General features: G+C 36.4%; 1 protein-coding gene across 1 annotated transcript in view; it reads right to left on the reverse strand.

Moving 5' to 3' along the window:
- Positions 1-20,799, reverse strand: part of EYS (eyes shut homolog) — a 1,789,541-nt gene that overhangs the window by 383,371 nt on the left and 1,385,371 nt on the right. Inside the window, 2 exon segments of the mRNA XM_062187220.1 lie at positions 453-606; positions 15,715-15,879. Coding sequence (XP_062043204.1) covers positions 453-606; positions 15,715-15,879 — 319 coding nt within the window.

Raw genomic sequence — 20,799 nt, forward strand, 5'->3', positions numbered from 1 at the left:
CCTTAGGATGTGAGCTTAGCCACTCATTTCTGGTTTCCTAATTCTGAAGCATGAACTAATATAACTGCCTTCCAAAAATTTATAATTCCATAAAGAAATTTACATTTAATGTTCCATTGTTTTTTCTTTTATATTAGGTTTTCTTTTTCTATGCAGAACTAGTGACTCCCCACCTCCCCAATCTTAGTAGCTATATTGTTTTTACTCAATATTTTGCTGAACAATCAAACTAATTCTTAATTTCAAGTGAACCACTTGACTATTTTTTTGCACCATGATTGTCAAATAGATTGATTTGTTTTATTTATAATGTGTTATAGGATGTTGTCAAATTATTCTTTAGATCAAATGAAAAAAGTAATTGGCAAATACATTTGTTTCCATTTTTTGGCTGTTACATAATATGTATTCAAAATGCACTATTGTTCAGTGGACTACTGGGGAGTACTCACCATATTGTGATGGGGATGAATGCATTTCTGTTAATGGTGTAATTAGCAGAAACAGTCAGGATATTTTGAGGACTTCCACATCCATATTTAACTGTAGGTCTGCCTTCCACAAGAAATAAATGAAGAAATTGTTCTCCAAAATTGTTGTCAGTGCCTTTAAGAACAAGTGCTACATTAGTAATTAATATAGATTTATATTTTATTCAATAGCAATCATTCATTCAACAAACCTAATCTCTTCTCTGAAAGAGTAATGATTCTGTTGGATGTTAGTAGATACCATAAGAATTGCCATATTAATATACATATTATTTCCCTCTGTAGATGGATATTTCTAATCATTTTTTGGTTGTTATGAATATTGTAGCTCTGGTAATTTTATATATGTTTCATGTTAAAGTGGATACATTTCTGTTTTATGTATATATATATACATATATATATATACATAGAGTATATATATACGCACTTATATATGGAGATAGAGAATGATAGCATTTATTTGAATTGCTCTTTTAGAAGGTGTGAACATGATCAACTTTATTAGCTCATGTCAGTTTTTCAATATGGTTGTTTGTTTAAATCCTTAGCAGCAGTGTACAAGAGTTCTTTTTTTCCCTAAGGTTTATTTATTTGTTTGAAAGTGAAAGAGAGAGAGAGAGACTGGGAAAGAGACAGAGAGTGAGAGAGAGAACTTCCATCTGCTGTTACTCCTCAAATGGTGACAATGGCTGGGGCTAGGCCAAGCCAAAGCCAGGAGCCTGGAACTCCATCCAGATCTCCCATGTGGGTTGGCAAGGGCTCAAATATTTGGTCCCTCTTCCACTGCTTTTCCCTCACATTGGCAGGGTGGTGCATCTTAAGTGGAGCAGCTGGGATTTAAACCGATGCCCATGTGGTATACTAGTTTCACAAGTGACAGCTTTGCCTGCTATGCCACAATGCCAACTCCGGGAGTTCTAGCTGATCTATACGCTTATTATCACTTTGTATACTAACCTTACAGATTCTACCTGTTCTGTTTTTGGTAGAGTTTTAAATTTTATTTTCTTGGTCATTGGTGAATTTAAAAATCTTCCTCATGTTTACTGCCTGTTTTGACATTCTTTTTTTCTGTGAAATGTCCATTTATATTTCTTGACTATATATCTATTTGCTTCTTTTTTTCTTACTCAATAATGTTTATTCCAAGTATCTTCTCTAATAGCAGAAATTTACTCATCAAACTCTTAAGGGCGTGTTTGATGAACAAATATTCTTAATTTTTGTTTAGGATAATTTATAAATTGTTTCATTCATGATGTTACTAGTCTTTTCTTATGTCAAATTTAAGAATGTCTGTTTAAAAATCAAAAAGTTATTCTACTAAATTATCTCCTGTAAGCTGTCCTTAAGAACTGCCCTCTGCCTAGAATTGATTTCTTTATGCATGGAGTTTTAGCAGGTTGAATTATGGTCCTAATTGCTGGAACCTGTGAATGCTATCTTGTAAAGAGAGACTTTCAGATGTGATTACACTAAGGTTCCTGAGACAGGGAGAGGAAGCTGGGATAACTGAGTGTGCCTTAAACGAAATCACTAGTATCACTTTAAGAGTGAGACAGGAGAAGATTTGAGGATATATAAGGAGATGCCTATGTGACTACCAAAGCAGAGACTGGAAGGATGCAGCCACAAGCCACAGAGTGCTGGCATGGACCAGAAGGTGGAAGAGGCTAAGAGTGGATTTCCTCTGGAGCCTACAGAAACAATCAGCCCTGCAACTTGATTTAAGCCTCATATGACTCATTTAGGACTTCTGATCTCCAGAATTGTAAGAATAAAATTCTAAGTCAGTGATAATTTACTATAGCAGAAATAGGAAACTAATACAACATCAATTTTAATTTTTCTATTTTGATTTCTAGTTGATTCAAAATCATTGATGTAAATAATTCTCAGAAATACAGTGAGTTCTCAGATATTTGTTTTGTGCATATTAATATTTTAATATTTATTTTATCTGTTTTGTTTATTTTTGTTAGTATATGCAATTATGTATTTACAATAAGTATGTTATTTTGTACTTAGGTACTATAAGAGTACCAATAACAGTGTCTTGAATCTCTCCAAAATCACAACTCTCAGAAATGGCTAGTATTAATATTTAGTGAATACATTAACACATATGAAGATTGATTGGTGATAAATATGTAGGCAGAAAAGATTTTTATATGATATTGAATTGTGCATTTATTTTAAAATTAAAATTATGTTGTTATAGATCTCAAACTTTTAAAGAACCTTTATAAACTCACAATTAATTGAAATCTCAAATGGGTTTTCTCCTCCATTGTTTGCATGTTTTGATATACTAAGTTGTAATTTTTTTTTTTTTTTGACAGGCAGAGTGGATAGTGAGAGAGAGACAGACAGAAAGGTCTTTCTTTTTGCTGTTGGTTCACCCTCCAATGGCTGCTGCGGCCTGCGCATCGCGCTGATCTGAAGCCAGGAGCCAGGTGCTTCTCCTGGTCTCCCATGCGGGTGCAGGGCCCAAGTACTTGGGCCATCCTCCACTGCCTTCCTGGGCCATAGCAGAGAGCTGGCCTGGAAGAGGGGCAACCGGGATAGAATCCGGCGCCCCAACCGGGACTAGAACCCAGTGTGCCAGCACCGCAAGGCAGAGGATTAGCCTGTTAAGCCACGGCGCTGGCCATAAGTTGTAATTTAAAACAGAAAATCTTCAAATATTTATACATATGATTATTTTAAAATTCCATTACATGTTAACTTTAATTACATGTTTTATAAAAGTACTTATACTTTCTAAAACAAAAAAAGGATAGCAATGAACACATTATTCTATAATTTTGCAAATATTTTTTATGTCAAACTTTACTGTAGACAGTTGAATTCTCATTTCTACTTCTGTATTCAATCTGTTGTGAATTGTTGATTTGGTTGAAATATATGATGTCCAGTCTCACATAGAAATGTAATTTGAAAGGAAGGGCTATTTTAATACATTTTTCAGATACACACAAACTGGGCAAATCCCTTAAACTTCTTTATAGTTTAGCTCCAATGTAGAATCTGGAACTATACTAATGATCTTTACATTAAAATCTCATTGGTTTCACTTGTACTTGGGATGTTTTCTTCAGGCATGATTTTATAACATCATACATTGGTCATTTGAAGAATATTGGTTCATTGAAATATGTAGATATTCCAAATATTGATCCATTCTTTATATATTGTAAAAATTTATTTGTATTACTATTGAAACCATCAGAAAGTATTAGGAAGCTCTCAGGTTCATTATGGAGAATGTAGACTTCCAGAAATGCTAATTTTCTTTGAAAGCTTCAATTTTATCATTAGTAGCAAGTACTGTTAGCTGTTTTTCATGAAGCAATAGGATTTTTAAATTAATTTTGAGAAAACATCTGCTAAATGCTCAAGTCTGAATAACCATAGTTTCTCTATTCATCATTTTTCAGTGTTCAACTGGCAACTAAATAAATTGCACAGGGACCGGTGCTATGGCATAGCAGTTAAAGCTGCCACCTGCAGTGCCAGCATCCTGTAAGGGTGCCAGTTTGAGTCCTGGCTGCTCCACTTCCAATCCAGCTCTCTACTACGGCCTGAAAAAGCAGTAGAATATGGCCCATGTTCTTGGGCCCCTGCACCCACATCAGAGACCTAGAAGAGACTCTTGGCTCCTGGCTTCAGATAGGTCCAGCTCTAGCCATTGTGGCCATCTGGGGAGTGAACCAGCAGATGAAAGACCTCTTTCTGCCTCTGCTACTCAGCCTTTCAAGTGAATGAATAAATCTTTAAAAAAAAAAACAATTGCACAAATGCTTTTCCTCAAGGCAGCTGTTGTACTGCTTAATATGTACTTCCAATTTTATAAAGACAGTATTAAACAATTGTATATTCATGGGATAAAAATTAACAAAATTGATATATTTTATTACATTGCTAAGGACTTTTTTAAAAAAGACATTTTATTTATTTGAAAGAGTTACAGAGAGAGGTAGAGTAAGAGAGAGAGAAGTCTTCTGTTCTGTAGGTTCACTCTCCAAATGGCTGCAACGGCCAGAGCTGAGCTGATCCAAAGCCAGTAGCCAGGAGCCAGGAGACCCCTCCAGGCCTCCCACACAAGTACAGGGGCCCAAGGACTTGGACCATCTTGTACTGCTTTCCCAGGCCACAGCAGAGAGCTGGATTGGAAGTGGAGCAGCCAGGACTGTAACCGGCATCCATACGGGATGCTGGTGCTGCAGGCTGGGGCTTTAACCAACTGGGCCACAGTGCCAGGCCTTGAGAAGGGCATTTTTTTAAGTGGCTGCAGAATGGAGAACAACACAATGACAGATGATGCAATTTAGTTCCACTCTCTCAACATTAAACACCCTCAATTTTATCCTTCATGACTTTTGCATCATGAGTGCAAATGTAAACAGAGATTTTGACCTTATAGATGCCAGGAAGATGTTGGAGATCTCTTAGGTCAGCTTCAAAGAGAAAAAAAGATTGAAACTGAAGTTATTGCTAAGCCCTAGATAAATGTTTCCTTAGCACCACAGAAAGAATGCAAAGACAGATAGGCAATCTCTTCCCCATTCCTCAGGCTCTAGAAGAGTGGATTAAAAGTAACACTCAAGACTTGAAGAATAATTAAGGGAAAAGTGTCAGGAAAAGTTATGAAAGACTTTGATATGAGAAAACAGCTAATATTAATATTACTTTCCCAGTTTATGTTCACCTTTCTTTGTCTTTGGGCATTTTACAACTTTGTTAGTTTGCTGAAAACCAATGATAATTCAAGTGATACCTGACAATATAAATGCAAATTAATCATGTCTAGTGAAATGCGATCGATTATCTCATGGGTGGACCAGTTTTTCCTCTATGTGTAAGTTTACTTCAGAATTCTTTATTATTATGTATCTCTGTTTTTTTGAATTCTCCTTTAAGATGGTGATAATATCTTACCAGTAACTACATAATTAATAGGGAAATAATAAATCATGTTTTTGACATTTTGAAAATTGTCTTTAACAAAGGAGAATATACAAATTCTAATTTTTTGAAGTTGTGGTGATATTAGGAGAAATGATTCACATCATATCAGAACAAACAAAACCAAGTCTAATGGAGAAAATTTACATGGAATATAATGTAAATGGAATCCGAAGATTTTAGTCAACATGGACATCTTGGGCTGGACAGATCCACATTGAAGATAACCAAGCTGGGGAAGCAAAGATTCAAAACACTGAAAATAATCAGATAGGATTGGGAACACAAGAAATACAAGGCACAGAAACATATTTCCTATGAGTGATTAAATCAACAGAATTTGAGGGAATTGAGAAAATAAATCCAGTAAGAGAGTAACACAAAGTGAAATATAATAATAGAATCAATATTGCAGAAGTACGGAGACAGCCAAACAACATTAAAGATTTAATCATAAAATGGGAATACCAAAAGGCACAGATAAACATGGATGGAAATCACTGGACATTTGCTTAAATATCCCATTCTCAGGCCCACGCAGCCCACTAAGGTTTGGCCATGCTTGCTTCACCTTTTCTGTATCTCCTGAGAATCATGCTTGGTTGTTCTAGACTTCTGTTCTTTAGAGTTTTTCCTTATTTTCGTTTGGCTTCCTATTCAATTTCTTAGCCTACTTTATCTGAATTTTAGTGTATCATTAAGAACTCTTAGCATTATTTTTCACTTATCTTTTTTACTGGAGTTGAATACTAACAGAAACACATTTAGAAACATGAAACTTCACTAACATCTTTGGTTCCTTCTTTGGACTTATTAAGGATTACATTATGAAATGACCTAAAGTTGTTCATTTTCCTTGAAAGTTGGGGTTTTTTTTCCTCCACTCTTACTCTTTTGAAAGAGTAGTGAGGGGGAGGGAAGGATGTTATGCACCAAGGGACAATCTGTTATCCTGCTGCACTCTATCATTTTTGCTCAAAAGGTTTTCTATTACTTAATATTTTTTTCAAATGGCTTTGTGTTACTCTTCCAGAGTCAAATTTTTGTGATAAAATTTAAATATTCAATATACTGAGCAGGGTAGAACCAAGATGAACATTTACATCAAGCTGTTCTGCTATATGCATGGGTTTGTTTTGCAAAAGTTCAAAAACTAAATATTAAAGATTATAGACATTTAAAAAGATGTATGTAGTAACACACAAGAATAAGTTATCTTTAAAGGAAGCTCAGTGACAAAAATCAATGACAAAGATGAATAGTCTTATCCAAGTGTATGAGCATCCCATTATGAACCATGGCTACTTTGTTAAATGGTATAAAATGAGGCTACTTTATAAAGGTAAAGGGAAAGTGGAAATAAACAATTAAGCTTGGGTCTACCTATATTCTGCTACTTAACAGTCTTTGATTCATTATATTGATATATTCTATTAATAGGCAATTTAAAATTAATATTACTTGTAAATGAGTTCAAAGCATTTTAGCAGTTAACGTGTGAAAGTAGGAGGAGAAATGGAAGACCTGGGGCTACTGATGCATTTTCATACTTCATTGGCAAATTAATCACTTCAGGGATTGTAACCTGTATTGTTTGATTGATCGACTTTTCCACTCTTAAATCAATTGACTTTGTATTGTGTAAACCTACATTCTGTAATTGGAGAAGTGGTATGAATAAATTCAGGAGCAACTCCTTGGTTTTCACAAACGCTATTAAAGATCCATTTTAAACACATTATAAAGTCATGTATTTGATTTTAGAATGGAAAAATTAGTAGCAACTAGTAAAGGAAGGAAAAAGCAGGAATGTCAAAACAGTACTACTAAAAAGATTATAAGTAATAACTATTCTTAAATAAATGTGTGTATTTTTATTTTAAACTTTATTGGCTCAATAATCCATATGCCATAATACATTCAGTGCAACATTAATCATTGAAATCAAATCCATTAAGCAAACCTGGACTCCTCTGTATGTCTCTGCTTCATATATCAAACGATTAAAGCCGTGTCACTTGCCTCACAATGTTCTAATATGTGCTATTTTGGGTGGACCTTGAAAGCTCTAGAAGAGCTCATTAATGGGCCATTGAAAGAAAGTCATCCTGTTGTTTCAGTGAAAAGATGCTTGATAATGCATTACAGGAGAAGTGTGAATCTGCCCTTTTCTCAAAATAGTTCTTTATGCTTTTAAGCTGTGTAGTCATTTTTTCATTAAATAATTTATGTATTGATTTTTTGTAAATGTTAATGCTCCAGATAATACTTTGATAGCTTCTAAAGACTCTGATACTCAAATTTTCTTTATCCTAATTAAATCATGATTGTGGTTGCCGATTTAAGATTTGTTAAGGAAAATCACTGCTTCGAACAATGAACAGTAATTGTTATACACAAAATAATGGACTTTAGTTCTTAGATCTTGTAATAGTTTAGAGAGATAATCCTAACAAATTTAAGTCTAACATCCTTTTATCATTTTGGATCCTAACACACACATACAATATGTGTGTATTTACACACACATATATAGTTATATTATATCAATATAATTTATCTAATAAGAAAGAAATAATAATGAAATAAATATCACTGGGGAAGCAAAGTTATTCTTGTCAACTTTTTATAATTTTAGTTTGCTCAGTATTGGGTTGTGGTTGACATTTTTCAAACATGAATATTTCATTACATCATTGAAATATATAGAGTGTTTACAGTTTATATTGTATCACTTCCATTAAAATCATATTTTTCTCTATTTGAGTTGTAGTAATGAATGCTTCAAACACCAAGAACAGTCTGATTTGAGATCATTTTTAAGTAAATATTCAGAAGAGAGCCATTTCACATCAGCTTAATTGAAATAAGATCCAACATCATTCCTTATAGTACAAGTACATCATATTTTCTCTATTTGAGCTATAGTAATGAATGTTTCAAATATCAAGAACAGTCTGATGTGAGATCATTTTTAAGTAAATATTCAGAACAGAGCCATTTCACGTCAGCTTAATTGAAATAAGATTCAACATCATTCCTTAAATCAGGTGCCTAGATTGTCAACTTTGGAAATTTCCATAAAATGACATAGATTTATTTGGTCTATCATAAAATAAATAAAAATAACAGCTTATAATGTGATGGTACTGTGTGTTTTTCAAAAACACTTTCATTTGCATTTTCTTAACTTTATGAGTTTGATACTAAAAATCTTATCTCCATCATTTATAGTCTAATGAAGATACAGAAAGGTTAATGGATTTATCCTATGTTGTAGAGTTCGCTCACAATTGAAATGGGCTCAAATGTACCCTTGCTCGTCTACTTGTCTTCTTCTTTTTTTTTTTTTGGACAGGCAGAGTGGATAGTGAGAGAGAGAGAGAGAGAGAGACAGAGAGAAAGGTCTTCCTTTTTGCCGTTGGTTCACCCTCCAATGGCCGCTGCGGCCTGAGCATCACGCTGATCCGAAGGCAGGAGCCAGGTGCTTCTCCTGGTCTTCCATGCGGGTGCAGGGCCCAAGCACTTGGGCCATCCTCCACTGCACTCCCGGGCCATAGCAGAGAGCTGGCCTGGAAGAGGGGCAACCGAGATAGAATCCGGTGCCCCAACCGGGACTAGAACCCTGTGTGCCAGTGCCGAAAGGCAGAGGATTAGCCTGTTAAGCCACAGCGCCGGGCTCTACTTGTCTTCTGACATATCAATCAGTGCTACCTGTGGCAGCATTAGGATGTGCTCCAACCCTGGTGCCATGTTCGTGGCATGTGACAGACTGTTCTCTCAGCTTGTATTGAGTTCTCTGTGGAACACAGATGCTTTTACTGTAGCTTTAGAATTCCCTTTTACTGAATGCCAATAGAGGTTTGGATTTGAATACAATTCTCCAATCTTAGCAGAAGTAGCTCATGGTTTGAAGATGTTGTAGAGCCACAGGACTGACACAGGTAGTAATGGTTATTAGAACAGACCAGTTGTTCAGCAGACTGCAGGGAAAAGAAAAATACTCTAGGGAATACGGTAGCATTCTGGAATGCATAATTAATTATGAAACACCTGCTTACTATGTGCTGTTAGATAATAGCTTCTGGGCCAGTTTCTGAAAATTTATAGACGGCCTGTCATCTGAAAATTGTGATTAACCAGTAAAAGTACCAGTGGTACAAATATTTCAGAAGGAGTGAGTCTTCATTTGGGTGAAATGAGTAAGAATGAAAACATATATTGTAACAGTTGTCTACCTGATCACTCTCCCATTCATGATTCCAGAATTAAATAGTCTATTCTTTTTTTCTTTTAAACATTTATTTGAAAGTGAGAGAGAGAAAAAGAGAGAAAGAGAGAGAGAGAGAGAGAGAGAGAGAGAGAGAGAGAGAGAGAGAGAGAATATCTTCTATGTGCTGGTTCACTCCCCATATGGCCATAATAGCCAGGGCTGGGTCAGCACAAAGCCATGAGCTAGGAGCTTCATCTGGGCCTACCATGTGAGTACAGAGGCCCAAGGACCTGGGCTATCCTCCACTGTTTTTCTAGGCATGTTAGTGGGGAGCTGAATCAGAAGCAGATCAACCAGGACTTGAACCAGTGCCGACATAGGATGCTGGTACAGCAAGTGGTAGCTTAACCTACTGTACCCCAGTACCACTCTCAGGAGTACTCTTTACCAGGATGAATATGTTTGTCGAACTAATGTAACATTAATGACACTTTTTAGGTGAAAATCTTGTGTCTTGGGCTCCTAAATCTCTAGTGTTCTTACCCTTGTTCCCTAGGCAAGTTTTAAGACTGAGATGTTCAAGTTTTATCTGAATAAGTAAGATATTTAACATTTACATCCTGCTTATTATGTGCTAAATATTGTTTTAAGCAAGTTAAATGTGTCAACTCTCCCAATTCTTGCAACATCTTTTTGTTATCTTGGATTTTAATATTCTTGTTCCATTTTAAAGAGATGCTAAGTAATTTGCCAAAAGAGTCAGGTAGTCCAACTCTAGTGTAAGTTTCTTTTTATTTTTTAAAAAAATTATTTGTCTTTGAAAGAAAAGGGGAAAGACAGAGAGAGAGAGAGAGAGAGAGAGAGAGAGAGAGAGAGAGAAAATAAGTTTCCATCCCTGGGTGTATTTCTTAAATGTCAGCAATGACTAGGGCTGAGCCAAAGTCAAGGCTGAAGCCAGAAGCTGGGAACTCTTGTCCTCATGGCTGTCTCCCAGGATTTGCATTAGCAGAAGCCACAGTCAGGAGCTGGAAGTGGATATTAAACCAAGATACTCCAATATAGGATGAGGTTATTGTAACCAGCTTCTTAACCAATAGGCCAAATGCCCACTCCCCAACCCCCACATAATTTTCTTAACAGATTATATCATTATCAAAATGGGCATGGCAATAGTTATCATACTTGACAGATATCATTATTAGTTTTTGCCCACACATCTATCATAATTAAATTTGTTCCTGGTTGATGCATTCCCATTGGGGTGGTTACATAAGAAAAGAAAGTCTACTTCTGACTGAATAATTTCTCCATAAATTTTAATCACATATGTAGAACCTAATTGTCCAACTTCTAGAGAAATGTAATGAATCATATCATCCTAGGTCAAGGATTTGCAAACTATGATCCCCGACCAAATTCTGCCACTGTCTGGTTTCATAATCAAGTTTAATTGGAGCACAACCATACTTGTTCATTTATTTACTGTGCATGATTATTTCATGCTACAGCTGCAGTGTTGGGCAGTTGGAACAGTAACTGTAGGACTTGCAAAAATTTTTACTTTCTTAACATTACAAAAACATTTTCAAATGTACTGAGGACCTGATTCTTAAGCAGATGCAGAAATATTGAAGGTACATTTTGGCTAAATTGATGAAATCTTTACTGTTCCTACTTATAGGAGGAACAAAATATAATGATGCTCAATAAGATAATTTCCTCAAGTAAGATGCAGTGCCTACTTATTTTCCATCACAACCATCAAGGTTACTCACAAATTGAACCTTAAGAACCATTCTGATAAAGTGATTATTTTATGCAAGGCCCAGGTTAAGGTACTGATAAGGTCAGGTAAAACACAGGAGTGTTCTCTATTTAGTTAAGAAATGCAAGCACAGACTCGAGGTGTAATGAATCTCTCTACTTTTCCCCACTATTTAGTTTATACTTCTATTATAAGACCTATCCTAATCAACTTTCTCATAGAACTATGTATGTAGTATCTCTTAACTAAGTGATGAGAAAGTAGGGATACAGCATATCTCAGATTCAACTTTATATCCCTCTCAATGTCTAATGGAATGTTTTTGAACATTCAAAGCATTCAAAATTTCTTAAATTTGACTTTGCTACCATCAGGAATAAGTGAGGGGCCGGCACTGTAGCGCAGCAGATTAAAGCTCTGGCCTGAAGTGCCGACATCCCATATGGGCGCCGGTTCTAGTCCCGCCTGCTCCTCTTCCAATCCAGCTCTCTGCTATGACCAAAGAAAGCAGTAGAAGATGGCCCAAGTCCTTGGGACCCAGCACACATATGGGAGACCTGGAAGAAGCTCCTGGCTCCTGGCTTTGGAGAGGCGCAGCTCCGGCCATTGCAGCCATCTGTGGAGTGAACCAGCAGATGGAAGACCTCTCTCTGTCTCTACCTCTCTTGTAACTCTTTCAAATAAATAAAATAAATATTTTTAAAAAAAGGATAAGTGAGATACAAAGACAGACAGTTTTGCATACCTTTAAATGGCAACATATGAATTTATCCATCCATTATTTCAAACCCACTTCCTCTCTCTTTTTTTTTTTTTTTGTCAGACAGAGTGGACAGTGAGAGAGAGAGAGAGACAGAGAGGAAAGGTCTTCCTTTGCCGATGGTTCACCCTCCAATGGCCACCGCGGCCGGCATGCTGTGTCCAGCGCACTGCGCTGATCCGGTGGCAGGAGCCAGGTGCTTCTCCTGGTCTCCCATGGGGTGCAGGGCCCAAGCACTTGGGCCATCCTCCACTGCACTCCCGGGCCACAGCAGAGAGCTGGCCTGGAAGAGGGGCAACTGGGACAGAATCCGGTGCCCCGACCGGGACCAGAACCCGGTGTGCTGGCACCGCAAGGTGGAGGATTAGCCTGTTGAGCCATGGCGCCGGCCACCCACTTCCTCTCACGTCAGCCTGGAGCTAGCTTTATTGAAAACTCTTAAGGAGGGACAAAGCAATTTAAATAATTTTATAGCACACACTGTAAACTTTCCTCCTAGAAAATAAGATGCTTTCTAATAATGCTGTGGAATTTCATTGGCCTGTCACACCACTGGAATAAAGCACAATGAGTAACTAATAAAGATATTGTGTGTTCTGCTGGGAATCTTCTTATAGAGAAAGGCAGGTATTATGATTCTTCAGATTTAATTTGTTTTCTCCAGCACTAACAGAAAAATCTTTGTTTTAGCTCCCCCTAAACAAAAACAAACAAACAAACAAACAAAAAAGGAAGCACCACTAATCCTCCTTATCCCAGGAATAAATACTTGTAAAGGACTTTTTTTTGCTTTTGAGTTTAAATACAGAATTAAGTAATACAAAGGTTGCTTTTGAACCTGTCCTGCCACTCGAGTTGCTCACGTAATTTGCCTCCTGTGATTTGGTAAGATGTCTGCTCCTAATTCTCAGAGATACATACTTCTACAGGGCATGCTTGTTTCTTTTCAAAGCAGCAGCACAGAATGGATCCGACTGCATAGTTACATATCCCATGACGAAGCCTCCTGATTGATACTGCTTGCTGAATAGAGCTCATTTTCTGAAAGTGCACCTAAAGAATTTTGTGTGGTCTCATCCCTTCTCCCGTGACCTATTAGTCGCTCCTTTGACTGGGTTCCAGAATTCTGAATTGGTTCAGTGGCAGACTCAGAAAGCTTCCTTTTCATCTTAACTGCTGCTCTCAGAGCTGTCTCTCTCCCACAGAGCGTGCTTTTTAAAAACTATCCTTTCTAAGGATTTTCAGTGTAACTCCATCAGGATTCAAGTTTTATCTTCCTTTTGTTCCTTTTCAACATCAATTAGTTGGTGAGGCAAACTGAGACAAGATAAATGTACAGTTCTGAACTAGGAATATATTTCAAAGCTGACACTGGTTTGTCAGCCTATTTCTCTATCCTTTTCCCTTATTTGATGACAAAAAATATACATGTGCAATAAATGTTTGTGAAATAAAATTGAGTTGAATTGAAATGTTCAGGAGTGAAATAAATGGCAATACTGAAAGAGAAGAAAAAGAAAAAGAAAAACAACCAAAGCCAAACCGACTTCAAAAATCTAACAGGCAATATCTGTTTAATTTCCTCACTATTTTTAATTGTTCTTACACATAATATACTGATTTCAATGGAAAAAAGATTCACCTGTAAATCACACTATAGGACACCTTTTAAACTACAGGTATCTAACTGAATCACAAAAATCTTTGTGCTCATCTACTGTGAGGTTTTTCTGAGGTTGACAAATTCCAAGAGGGGAGACAGCAGTAACTTCACAAAACATTCTGCTGAGGTATTCCCAACAGTGTAGGATTAAATTACCACCTTACAGAGAATAAAAACAATGCTTTGCAGACAAAAATATTTTCTCCATTCACAATCTATAAAATTCTCTTGGGTAAATAGCCTCAACATATCTAGTTCTGTGACAGCAATATTATATAAGATAAGGACAAAAATTGATGATTATTACAGTGGCATTGTTTTCTTACTAACAATTTCTAGTTTTATCATTTTGGTAGGTCATAGCATAAGAAAGGCAGAAATAATCTTATAGCACTAACTTCAGCTTGAGTTCTACTGGATTTACTTTAAAGCACCAACTGGAACAGAGTGTGTATTGGCTTAGTATGTATTTCTGTGGCCTTAAAAAGAGCACATTGAGTGGCAGCATAGACATGAGCCAGGAGCATGGGCCCAGAGCACGAAAATCCCCAGAGGTTGGTTGGCTGCTGCTTCAACTACTAGCTGTTTTTAGTTGGTAAAAACACACTTTCCCCAAGGAAACACCTTCCAATTCTATACAACCTAAAAAATTGCAAAGCTAAAAAAATCACTTCACTTTGTGGCTTAAAATTATTATGTTTGTGTTTTTTGTTCTGTGTTTTGCTTTGCTTTGTTTCCTCTGCAATGCACTATTACCTCCAAATTTCATGGTCGTCTACCAGAACTTAGATTTCATATATAAAAACAAGTTTTCCATTTTTCCTTTCTTCACTCTCTTCCTTTTAATATAAATGAATCAGACTTCTAAAGGCATCATTTAAACATGGGTACGTATGTTACTGGGGAATAAACAATGCTGGCCTAGTTCTGACTAGTCAGTTTCTTTCTAAATTCTGTTTTAATTTAATGTTCAAAACTTCTAACTTAATCCAGTTTTTGAAAATATTTCTTTTGGGTATTTAACTCATAGTAAAATAATAAAAAGGGTTAAATTTTGTATAGAAAGGACAAACTGATGGATCAAATTTTGCAAACTATTTCAAAGTAGAGGAGTTAATCATTTGGGACATAATAGGTTGCCCCACAGTGAGCAATCAATTAAAGTACTGAAAAACTATATATTCAATATAAGGTATTTTTAAAACTACCGCACACTCATTTTCAAAGAAATAAAACAATCATTACATTTTGAGTACTGAAGGTAATACACCTTAGTGATGATGTTCAGTCAGGGAAGAAAGAATCCTATAAATTCTGATTACAGAGACTCTTGTGAACATACTAAGTAATAATGCAGAGTATCTTGGATATAAACATTTTCTTAAATAAATACTGTTAACACTATGTTTTAAACCAGCTTATATTGAGATAATAGATATTGCTAAAAGAGTAACAGTAATTTTTTCCAGTTGTAAAGTGAATCCCAGCTTTGGAATACATTTTTCCAAGTCATCAATTCATATTTAGTGATTTATATAATAAAAATATGCTCTGAAACACTTGTAGCATTTATATTTTACTGCTGCTGCCAAATGCTATCATATTCGTATGCTTGCTATATTCTTTCTTGTTGGTTCAGAGCCTGTTTGTAAGTCATGTTCCACTGAGTAACTCATAAATTAAAGAAACTTCTAAAAAACTACAAAGAACTAAGATTTCTTTTTCCCAATGCTTCATGTATTGGGCTAGACAACTTTCCCCACAATATTTAAATGAATAATTCATTGATTCAGTAGGTGAACATTTGAAAAAGAAACATGACATACAGGAGGTCAAACATTTAATACTCACTGTACAGAATGGTTCCATTTAAACAGCTTGTTTTTATGGTCAAGTAGATGGTAACAATTCTGTTATGTTTCTTCTCCTGGACAAACTTCAACTCATCCAAATTTGTAAAAAAAGGCAGTTCTAAATAGGAATTCCCATTGAAAGATGGAAAAAGTAAACCTGCATCTAAAAAAAAAAAAAGTCATATCTATATGTTCTAAGAGCATTATATTGCAGTTCAAGTAGATAAAAACATAACTTTTGTAATTAGTATTCAATTAAAATGATTACACTATTCTTTTAGAAATATTAATAAAAATACACAATTTTAATTAATTTAGATACAGAAATATAATAAATTTTAGTCATTATCTCAATAGACCATCAGTCCAAAGGAAAGATTTAGACTAAGAACACTAATCTGATGCAAATAGATGGTTTTGGGTATCAAGAAACACCCTAGCATTGTATGAAAAATCTATGTATTTGTATAAATGAAATTAAAGTTTTCATGGGATTCTTGAAATATTCGATGACACAAATGGCTGATTATGTTAATCAAAATATAATATGAACTTGAAATTGATGGATTTTGATACATTTACACCTAATGACACTATATGGACACCAGTTCATGTCCCAGCTGTTCCACTTCCAATCCATCTCCCTGCTAATTGTCTAGGAAAAGCAGCAGAATATGGTCTAAGTGTTTGAGCCCCTGCCACCCGAGGGACATCTGGATGAAGCTCCTGGGTCCTGGCTTTGGCCTGGCCCAGTCCTGGATATTGAGGCCATTTGGGGAGTAAACAAGTGAATGGAAGATCTTTCTGTCACTCTGCTTTTCAAATAAATAAATCTGAAAAAAAAAATACCTGGAATGTTTTCTAGAAAATGAAAACTCTTTCCTAGAAGGGTTTTAATACTATTCATTACTATTTGGTGTTTTTTAATAATTCTTAGATATTTTATTAGTGGTTTTACCATAATATGCAGTTATTAATTTTAGTATTATTACCTCAAATGACTAATTTAATTATCTTGAAGTACATAAAATTTTAAAAATAATTATTTTACCATGTATATATACATTTATTCTATATAATGAGTGTAGTGAACCAGTGTAATACATTGGTTATTGAAAATGCAACTCCTTTTTTTTATCTTACAACAGGCTAATTTTCTTTGCCACTGAATGAAAATTTGGCAGTTCCCATATGTTCTATTTTCTAAATGACACAATGATTTGGAAACTAATATCTAGTCTAAGAAATTTATTTATTAACACTTAGTATTGCTTTAGACATATGACTTTCCCTAATTCCTTCTACTATCCAAGGTGGCCAAAAGCAAGATGGTGTGGAAAGGAGAGAGAAACGTACAAGAGAGGCTTAGAACTGGCAACTGACACAGGCTTATGTGCAGGCTTCTTACTCTATGGGATTGGCAAATGTTTAAAACTGATTATTTCTCTCAAAGTAGGGATGCCAGATAAAATACAGGATGTTTAGTTGGGTTTTAATTTCAGATAAACAGCATATACATTTTTATTGTAGGTATAATACAAACATTGTATAGTATATATTTATATTAAAACATATTTGAGAAAAAATGTTATTTAAAATTTAAATTTAAATAAATGTTCTATGTTTTTAATTGCTAAATCTGGCAACCCTATGTCTCATGGATATTTGTACAATCTTGAAATTTTGAAACTGCAACTCTAGGACTTGAAGCTATTGTTTTCCTGGGCTTGGTTACTGCTATCTTGGTCCTGTTCTGAATATTCATATTAAGATCATACTGTTGCTACTGACAACAACTTGCCTGTGTCAATGCAAAAGTTTCAGAGACTTAACAGAAAAAGAAGACTGTTTCTAAGATTAATGTGAAAGGGAGAAAAGTCCAGAACTCAAGTCTGAGTTTGAAAAAAGGGTGGGGAATTTTTTAAGAGCTAGAGTGAGAACACAGGCCATCTGTATTTGCTAATTGGGTTTACCCAAAGGATAAGTAGATTTTCTCCTACTCCTATATCAAGAGGCAGTTTTACAACTTGAAACAAGGTACCCATTGAAGTTAGGCTCCTCCTATTGAATTGAGGGATGGGAACACTAACTCCCTGGACTCCATTTCAAAGGGACGCCTTCCAGGTCCTTGAGAAATATATTCCAGTGTTGTAAAACTGGCAAGAAGCTTTTAAAGAGATTTACATTTCAAAAGAGGCAGATAGAATTTACCACTGATTTTTTTTTTTTTAAGTAAATGCTTAACAAAAGAAACGTTAGGAACCTGGAGTCAGGAAGAAGCCTGAATAAGGTTAGTCAAGCAGAAGGGAATGTTAAGGTCATCTTGGTCATCTGCATAGAAGAACCCCTTGGGTAGGACATAAAATGACTCTAGGCCAACTTTCTTTTTTGATGGGTCTAAATCGACCCCAAGAGAAAGACTCCTACTTTCCCTGTCCTACCACCTGTTGGAGTGTAGTTAATATCCAAATATTCCCAAACACAGTCCCTCCTTTCTCCCATTTCTTGACTTGCACATCCACATGCATGCATGCACACACACATATGCACACACATGTTAGATGGTCTTAAATTTTCTCAGGTTTGAATGTATGGATCTACCAGTCGATGGTATTAATTTTCAAAGCATCTAGTTGAAGCTACCCCCAAATACATTGTCAGATGCGTAGGAGAGGATGGAAAGGGCAATTCACAGTATAGCTTCCTACAAAACCATAGTACTCAAAATCATATCTCCAATATCATCCCTTCTCTCCAAATGCTGATGTTTTTAATATCAAGAACATATCACAAGAGCTGGCATCACATATGGCTTCCCATGTGGGCACCATAAGTGCAAGCTGCTCCACTTCCGATCCAGCTCCCTACTAATACACCTGAGAAAGCAGCAGAGGATGGCCCAAGAACTTGGGTGTCTGTATCACGTGGGAGACCAGGATGAAACGCCTGGCTTCAGACAGTCCAGCCTTAGCCGCTGAGGCCATTTGAGGAGTGACCCAACAGATGGAAGATGTCTCTGTCTGTCTCTTCCTCTTTCTCTGTAACTCTGTCTTTCAAATAAATAAATCTTATTTTTAAAAAACATATCCTAATTAAATTGTACTTTTGGGTACCGTACCCCATCTTCTTTGTAGTGTTGTATCCTAGGGCATGAAATAAAGTATATTTTTTAAATCTGTGCTATGACTATAACTTGTGAGAATTAATTTCAGGAGTTAGAAATAACATAATGTATCTAATGACAAACTTCTTGATTTATAGTATCACATATTTTACCATTTTTGATCTTTTCCACACAATCTGTAGTAGCCTGAAATTTACCTATCTTCTGCATTTTAGTAAATCTGGTTTTGTCAAAGGTTATTAAGGTCTTGTTGGCAAATTCTTGTTAGAAAATCCGTTGGTGCTCAGTTAATTGGCAATCTCTCTAACACTAAACACAAATGTTTACTAAAATGTTGTCTTTCCTTGTTGTCCAAGACACTATTTGGTAGATGTCTATTTTTTTTTTTTTTTTGACAGGCAGAGTGGACAGTGAGAGAGAGACAGAAAGGTCTTCCTTTTGCCGTTGGTTCACCCTCCAATGGCTGCCGCGGTAGCGCGCTGCGGCTGGCGCACCGCGCTGATCCGATGGCAGGAGCCAGGTACTTATCCTGGTCTCCCATGGGGTGCAGGGCCCAAGTACTTGGGCCATCCTCCACTGCACTCCCTGACCACAGCAGAGAGCTGGCCTGGAAGAGGGGCAACCGGGACAGGATCGGTGCCCCGACCGGGACTAGAACCCGGTGTGCCGGCGCTGCAAGGCGGAGGATTAGCCTAGTGAGCCGCGGCGCCAGCCGGTAGATGTCTATTAACGTGCCTGTTAGCAGCCCTTCTGCCGGCGGCACTTTTTAGTCGTTCTATTATACACAACATTCCCTTGGCTTTGTCTTGGTTATCTACTTTAAGTCTTTGCCAAATCTGTTCCTTTTCCAGTTTCCTACTTATAACACTTGCTTCCAATCTTGGAAACTCAGTATCATTTGCCATTCATCTCTTCTTAAACTGGTTGCTAGTTTCTGATATCTCTTCCTTTAAGGAAAACTTGCAGTTTTCCATTCGCTTCCACTAGCATGATTTATGTTCTCACTACATTTCAGCTTGATAGTTGCCACTTCTTTCTAACTGGCTTTCCTTCCTATAGTGTATGTTGGTTGTCAGTGCAATTGTATCAGTATTATCTAATTGTTTTCATCTAAGATGTGAGGAGAAAAACTCTCAATGAGCACACAAACATTACCAAGTCAGCTAGGCCCTCCATGCTCTTATTTGTCAATTCTTACACACACACACACACACACTTGCCAGTAAGGTTGAACCATGCTTTCTTCTGTTGCTCTATTTGTGTTCAAATGCTTCTATTTATTTAGATTGTTCTTCCTCAAAACTTGTAGGTATAAGAAATATTTTTAAAATTAGTTCAATGTCCACTTGAATTTGAACTCCCCATAGCATTGTTCTCACAATTATTATAGTCTACATGTTGTTTTCTATTTTATGCTACAATTGTTGGTATAAATGCTGAGCAGAATTGATAATATAGTAAACCTTCCACTTTGGATAAGGGAGGCAAATTGAATTTAGTTAGTAGATATAAAATGTTCTAAGCAAATGAATTCTAAGAAGACATGATTTAAAGAGGTATATTTTCTTTTTTTCAGATGGTTTAACACCCTCTACTTTTTTTGTTTTTATTAAAGATTTATCTATTTGAAAGTCAGAGTTACCCCCCGCGCCACACACACACACACACCACTGGAGCACAGCCAGGCCCTGTCACCACTGAGTGCTTGCAGGAGGAGGGGGTCTGGACCCCTGACGTGACCCGGTTCACGACACCGCTTGCTCCATCTGCCAGTTCACTCTAATCTGTTAGTTGACTCTCCAAATGGTTGCAATGCCTAAGGCTGGGCTAGGTTAAAGCCAGGAGCCTAGAACACCATCTGGGTCTCTCATGTGTATGGCAAGGGAACAAGCATTTGGGCCATCCCCCACTGCATCTCCGGAGCATTAACAGGGAGCTGGATCAGAAGTGGTAAGCCAG

Source organism: Lepus europaeus, chromosome 3, assembly GCF_033115175.1.
Source record: "Lepus europaeus isolate LE1 chromosome 3, mLepTim1.pri, whole genome shotgun sequence".
Taxonomy (NCBI): Eukaryota; Metazoa; Chordata; class Mammalia; order Lagomorpha; family Leporidae; genus Lepus; species Lepus europaeus.